Source organism: Heloderma suspectum, chromosome 2 (genome assembly GCF_057233095.1).
Source record: "Heloderma suspectum isolate Gila_16-S chromosome 2, 16-S_ref, whole genome shotgun sequence".
NCBI classification, from domain to species: Eukaryota; Metazoa; Chordata; class Lepidosauria; order Squamata; family Helodermatidae; genus Heloderma; species Heloderma suspectum.
In genome coordinates, this window is record NC_139459.1 from 99,005,708 (window position 1) to 99,012,898 (window position 7,191).

At 44.3% G+C, this 7,191-nt stretch overlaps 1 protein-coding gene across 1 annotated transcript; it reads left to right on the forward strand.

Moving 5' to 3' along the window:
* Positions 1-619: 619 nt before the first annotated feature.
* Positions 620-6,983, forward strand: C2H9orf40 (chromosome 2 C9orf40 homolog). The gene is made up of 2 exons (XM_084834290.1): positions 620-1,017; positions 5,779-6,983. The coding sequence occupies exons 1-2, from the start codon at positions 628-630 to the stop codon at positions 5,929-5,931; spliced, it is 543 nt and encodes a 180-aa protein (XP_084690416.1). The 5' UTR covers positions 620-627; the 3' UTR covers positions 5,932-6,983.
* Positions 6,984-7,191: the final 208 nt, after the last annotated feature.

Genomic DNA, 7,191 nt, shown 5'->3' on the forward strand with positions numbered 1-7,191 from the left:
CTTGTAGCTTCAATCCAGTAGTGATTTGGAATAAACCCTTTCAACTCAGTAGCATGTATTTCCTAGTCAACATGTCTGTGCTTTGAAGGCATGCTCACATAGCTATTACGTATCGCTTATAAAGCGCCTGCGCAAGCATACGTAAGGTTATGGTTTGTGAATGCTTCCATAACTAACCAAATCCAAGGCATGCTTGTTCCTAAATTCCACTGAACTAAATGGATCCAGGTTCTGCACACAAATTGGAGCCTTACAGGCTGCACACCTAATTGGGAGTCGTGCCCCACTGAATTTAGGATTAGTGGCATAGGGTTTGGCTATGATCCCATACATACTTACTTGAGGAGAGGGCCCCTTAGGAGCAAATGTGATTGATCGATCTGCGAAGATGAGGCAGAAGCAAATACGTGGGCTCGTGAGCGTAGTAGTAGCGTGTCAGCGCTTGGCTGGCTGTCTCCGCCAGGGGGCTCCGGGCAGCGCGGAACGCAAACCCCCGGGGCCGCGCGCGCTCCCCGTTAGCCCCGCCTCCATCGTCGAGCGTGGCGCCGACTACCTACGCGTGCGCGGCTGGTTGGGGACCCCCCCCCTTCTCCTCCTTCCCGTGGGGCCGTACCGAGCCAGGGCTTTATGGCGAAACGCGGAGCGGAGGCGCTGGCATGCCGCGCGCCCTGCCAGAGCTTGCTTCCTCACGCGCCGCTGCCGAAGCGCTCGCGGAGCGATTTCGAATGGCGGGATCCGCGACACGCTGCGCCCCGGAGCGAAGGCGGCGGCGGCAAGAAGCGGAAACGGGCGTGGGCGGCGGAGGAAGGAGAGGAGGAGGAGGAGGAGGAGGAGGAAGCAGCAGCAGCAGCACCTAGTGGGAAGCGGCCTCCGAAAGAGCAGGGACGGGGCCTCGGCGCCAGCCTCCTGGAAGGAAGGGCGCGGCGCCAGCCGCTGGCTGGGGCAGACATGGACGCGGAGGCGCCGGCGTTGGAAGAAGACTCGAGCGACCGTCGGTCGCCGAACCTGCCCGCCCAGGTAAAGGGGCTGAGGGAGAGGCTGGGACTAGAAAGGGGCGGCTCCTCCGCTCGGGGCTTTCGGGGCAAGCGTCGCTGGAAGGGCGGGGCGGAAAAGTCCCGCGATTGCTCTGAAGAGCTTCCGGTTGCCGTAGTCAAGGGGGCCGCGACGGCGATCGCAAATCGCGCGTGTCGGGGGTGGCCGCTGCTTCGCGTGCTAGATTCGTTTCCATCCTGGAGTCGCTTCCTCTGGTCACCGCAGCTCAGCACGCTCCGGAGTTTGTTAGAGCCTGCAGCAACGACGCGCACTGTGTTTTAGGGTTTTGTGTACGAAGTAAAGTGACTTTAAATCAGCCATGAGGAAGGCAGCAGAGGAAAAGGATGGAGAAATAAATGTATTTATTTATTGCGTTTATATCCCGTCCTTCCTCCAAGAAGGTGGCATACGTAAGCCCACCACGAATCTTTATCTTCCCAACAAACCTATGAAGTCGGCCAGGCTGAGAGAGGGTGACTGGCCCAAGGTCTCCCACTGAGCTTCATGGCTGAGTAGGGATTTGAACTCGGGGTTTCCCCAGTCTTAGACCAGTACTCTTAATTGTAAAGGAGGCAGAGTCATCATGGGTCTTTGCTGCTATGAAGTTTTGTTACAGAGGGAGCACTGACCACACAGCTGTTTGAGCGCGAGCATTCCTTTGTTACGTTAATGTATCTGGAGAGATCAGAAAGGAATAAAAAACGGTAAATGATAAAGGGTAAAGTAAATGTCATGTGTTTGCAGTGAGGATGACCATCTGCTCTTGTTCCCCCCCCCCCCAGCAACTGGTATTCAGAGGTATACCATCTGTGAACTTAGATATCATTCCTAATTACCATTGATAAAATGCATTCAAGAAGGATAGGCTTATCTCCTTTTGTGGCTACCATAGCTATCAAATCTTGTGGCAGCAAATTTCATAAATGAAGTGTGCATTTATGAAGAACTTTCTTTTGTCTGCCGTGATTGCTAATCAGTTTCATGGAGTGATCCTGAGTTCTAGAATAACTTGTACCATTAATGATTCTGTAAACGTCTATTAAAGGGCTGGGCCATATGTGGCCTGCAGGCTGCATATGCTCCCCCAAATCTTTTTTAAAATCCCTCCCAATGGTAATCCTAACACCTACAGTGCACCCAAATGGCGAAATTTAGCTTGTTTGCAAGCGAAATTTGGCCCTTTGGGCACTCCATAACTGCTATGGGACACCAAAAGGGTTAAATTTAGCTTGGGGACAAACTGAGTTTAACTGCTGTAGCACTATTTCAGCAGCAAACCACTCTTTTTTAAACTTTTTTTTCAGGCGCCCTATGGACTGCAATTTGTGCTGAGGGTTGAAAATGGCCCCAAGGCCTCCGAAAGTTGCTCAACCCTGCTCTGTTGTATCACCCCCAATTGCCTCTTTTAAAAAACTAAAAAGTCCCAAATGTGTTTTCTAGTAGCAAACGTGCTCTGACCCTTGATTATTTTGGTTGTTTTTCTGCACCTTTTTCAGTTCCACAATACCTTTTTTTAAAGATGGGGAAGGCCTATAAGCGTACACAGTATTCCAAATAGTGATCACACAAAACTGATATGATATCAATTTTATTTTCAGTCCCTTAATAATTTCTATCATAGAATTTCTTTTCTTCATCTCCACAAACCACTGGGGGCAGGCTGTAGATAAGAGGTAATGTGGATGCCTTGCATGCAAAAGGTCACAGATTCAGTTTCTGGCATCCTCAGGTGGGGCTGGGAAAGATGTGTCTAAAACTCTGGAGAGCTGCTGTCACTCATTGTTAACAGTACTGAGCTGGATGGGCCACTGGTCTGAATTAGTATAAGGCAGTTTCCTACATTTCACTGAATTAGGGTGCAATCCCATGCACGTTAAGACACAAATAAGTCCCACAACTCCCCGCGTTCCCCAGCCAGTTTGGGAATGCTGGGAGTTGTAGGACTTATTTCTGTCTAAACATGCATAGGATTGTGCCCTTAATGTTTTTGTTGCACTAGTCATTACCCCAAGATGTCTTTTTGGTCGCCACCAGTTGAGACCCAGTCAATGTATATGTGAACCTGGGACTTTTGCACTTCACAGTTATTTACACAGAGTCTTATTTGCAGAGAGAAGATAGATAAGAACTAGTTTGTTTATTTGCAATTCATACTTACTGCTTTTGAACTGAATGTTCCCATAAATGTTTACATAAAAATGTAAAACAGATACTGGCTGCATAGAAGAAAACCAAATCATTTTTCAGTATTTGTATTAAGATTATAGACTGGAACCTAAAGAGCAACTTCAGATTTTTCACTTTTTTCCTTTGGACTGTAGATTTTTATACTATACCACAAACCTTTTGGAAAGTAGAAGTTACTTGTCATTTGCCATGGGGGTGGGGCTGCTATTTGAAAAACACAAGGTCACTTGGGCGTTTAAAACTAGTTGTACATTTCTTTGGATCCAATTCAGATGCAGGAAAGAGGGAAAAATGTTACCTAGGAAAATCTGACTTGAAAATAAAGGCATTGATTAAAGCTATGATTCTGTGCCCAGTTGCTTGACAGTACATTCTGTTATATGCAGCAGTGTTACTTCTGCTTAACATTATGATCTGGTTTTGAGATAGTATGTATCTCAAAATTTTACAATAGTGTATGAAATTACTGATATGATGACATACATAAATATAAGGAGGAAAATAATACAAGTGGGAATTTATAGTAATCTCTCTTCCCTCCCACCCCAGATGATACAACAGCTTTCTACATAACCAACAATCTCACTTGCTATTAGCACAAAAACCAGTTTTATGCCTACTTTGTAGCCTCTGTGCAGCAGGCACAACAGTAGTATTTGTATTTCCTACATTCTTTAAAGCATTGGTCTTCATCTGGTGGATCAGGACCCTCTACTTAGTTGTAACCAGACTTAAGGTTGGTCGCAACAGCAGTACTACTACCATGCAAATCTAGATTCTCGAAGGCATGTTTGTACTAAAGGTTGGTCCCATATCCGAAAAGGTTGAAGGCTACCTTAAAACATTATGTGAAATCCAGTGAAGTAGCTCTGCTGATGGAATTGCTTCTGTCTTCAGAATGGAGGGAGGAACAGATTTGGTGCTGGAGACCACAAAGGGGAGAGGGAGAAAGTTCCATCGCGCAAGTGGACCTAACAGTTATTTCCTCTTTCCTGCATTTGGGTGGAATTCAAAGAAATAATACGTATTGCAGCTTCTAATTTAGGTTGGTAAAATGTTTAGATTGTAATTTCCTCTCATAGCTAAGATAGGGTACGGTGCTCAACAATCTTGCTCACCACGCTCTTAATGATGAGTGATCAGCCAGGCTCTGGTGACCATAATGAGCCTTAAGACTTCCTCTCAACACCACAGATGCAGAGGTTGAGGGGAGATGGCTTTTGTCCTCTCCCGAGCCCTAAAGTTGGGTGGAAGTCTGGGATTTATTTTTGTTCAGCACGTGCTGAGCACAAGTGCAAAGCCAAAATGAGCCTCTGGTTCTGAGCTGGGAGCAGAGATGTGTTGGCTTTCTTTGTGCTTGCTGGACACTTGGAGTGCTTGGCAGACGCAGAGGCAAAGCAAGCCCACATATTGCTGGTTTTTCTCACCAGCTTTGACTGGAGGAGGGAGGCAGAGCCACGCAGCTTATCTCTGCCCCTGCCAGGTTCTCCAATCTCAGAATGTCCAGCAGGTGCAGACAGAAAGCGAGCCAATGTGCCTTTGCCTTCCGTATCCAGCTTAGAGCTGGAGTGGGGAGGTAGAAGCAGGTGGACTTGCCTTTGTTTGCTGGGCCCTCCACTTGCCTGGAAAAAGAAGGAAGAAGACCTCCAGGTGCAGAAGCTTTTTTTGGTATGTTAGCGGCACTCTTGAAAAACAAATTTCAGTTTGTTATCTGCACACTGTTGCAACTTCATTCTGCAGCTGGCAGCTTCCTTTCTGCCTTTTCCATGTGATTGGTACCTTCCTAGTTTTCTTTCCTACTCCAGGTGCCTAGCAGGCAGAAAACCAACGCAAGGCTTGTTCTTCCTCCAGCTGTAAGCTGGGGGTGAGTTTTTGTCTTTCATGGAATTCCCCAGCCTCTTTGCCAACTCTACTCTTAGGGCTGGAGAGGGAAACAGGATAGTCCCTGACTTCACAATGTGTTTCAGATTGCACAGCATGACCCTTCGGGGCATGGTCCTGGCAGCCACACATTTTTGGTTGACTACCAAGGCCAGTCAAAATTTGTAGATCCCTGGCAGGCTATGGAATATTTATAATTCAGATTAATGATTTCATGAGATATTATTGTTTGTTCTCCAGCTAATCCACCAGAGGGAGAACAAGTTAAACCATTCCTTTTGTCTGTTACACTTGATATTAGAGGAGGCTTTTTCTTTTATTTCTGTTTGTGTGTGTGTGTGTGTGTGTCTGTGATTGCTAGCACATACTGCAGCAAACAGGTATCCAGAAAAGAACATGCATGTGAAGGGGAGGACTGTGCATATAGAGGAATGCAGGTGTTGCCATTATTGAAAAGATCAACTTAAACCTAAGCAGTGGGAACTGCTGCAGTGTTAACAGCTAGAAAACTTTTGGCTGTTTTTGTGATTCTTTCTGTGATGTAGATGTTCATTCTTTAATAAATGTAAGGTTTTTAAACTATTCCTGGAATTTGATTTCTCATATGCAAAGGGATTTTTCAGACGTATTTATTTTATTGCTGCAATGATATCTGTTAATAACTTTTTATTTTTGTAGAATGAAGATGACGTTTGGCACTACAACTCCTTCCAGTACTGGAGGTCTCCATTACCTATCATTGATTTGACTGATATTCTGGATTTAGAGAAAAACAACACAGTAGAAGCAAGAGATTCCAGCAGTGGTGGCCTCTCAGAAATGGAAACCTGAAAAATGGCCCATTGGCAAATCTATTTTGCAGAATTTGGATTCTGTTTAATTCTGTTTTTGCTTGGAAAAGTAAGCAGAGATGAGACTCTGTAGGAGAGAAAACTGCCTAGAAGGAAGGATAACATTTCCTAAAATGAAGGAATAACAGTAGAACTCAGCAATGGGTTGTCTAGAGAAGCTGATGGTGTCCGGAATGAAGAGAGTATGAAGCTTAGAGGACTACAGGAACATTTGAAAATCGATAATATCCTGACCAAAAGGCTTTACTTTCATAGCCAGTAAAATAAACAGCATGCAGTGCTCCAGAAGGGTGTGTGCTAATGTGCAGCCAGTCAAAAGAATAGGAATGAACTGTCTAATTGTCTTTGTTGCTGGAACAGCTTAACCAAATAAAAATGAAATTCCACACTTCTATGCAAAATGAAAATGACTGTGGCAATCACTCTTTGCAAAGAATGGCCATGGTACAAGTTCCCTTGTTCTTTACTGGGGTTAACTTAAGTTCTTATGTGAGAAGATACAAATGATGTTAACATCTTATTACACTTTGGCTTTAGCCAAATACAGTGACCATGATGGACAAGGAAAGGGAACCATCCAGAGCAAAGTGAAACAATTGGGCACACTTCTCAGGCCTTACTGATCAAGGAGAGGCTCCAATCCTGACTATATAGTATCATGTTTTGCCAGATATTGGCCATAGTATTAAAGTACTCTACCACTGAATCATCTTTGCTAGCAATGAATGACTGCCTGAAACTAGAAGCTTATCAGTAGACTTCAACCATTTGTTACTTAGTTTTCAGTCAAGTTATATGTGTTTCTTTCATTGTACACCATAATTTTGATATATCTAATAAAATATTTTTCATTATATAATAAAACTGCTAGATTTTTTTAAAATTATGAAGTAGAGTTCACACTGGTGATCTTTTATGTTGATAACTATTTTCCTTTGTACAGTCAGTAAACATGGGGAAGGGGGACTTATACAATGTTTGTGTTTTGTTTTAACAGAATTTGTTTATATTTTTCTGCCTGAAAATCTGGTTAGACTCATATGAAGCTTGGGCTGTGAACTATTTTTAATTGTTTTTCCAGTATTCTCTTAAGAGTGTATATGCACATTTCATCTTTTACCTTTATATCAAAATGTAATCCTGTGCACACTTTTTATAGCTATAAAGTAGAGTTTCACAGTCAAATCCTATACATACTATGGGGGATTTCCTCTCTCCAGCACTACCGTCGCCTATGGGG

Bases quoted from the DNA above. Each gene is read 5' to 3' on its own strand.
- C2H9orf40 (XM_084834290.1), top strand. From the start codon at position 628: ATGGCGAAACGCGGAGCGGAGGCGCTGGCATGCCGCGCGCCCTGCCAG. The intron at 1,018-5,778 runs GTAAAGGGGCTG...TTATTTTTGTAG, and splicing joins CGCCGAACCTGCCCGCCCAG to AATGAAGATGACGTTTGGCA.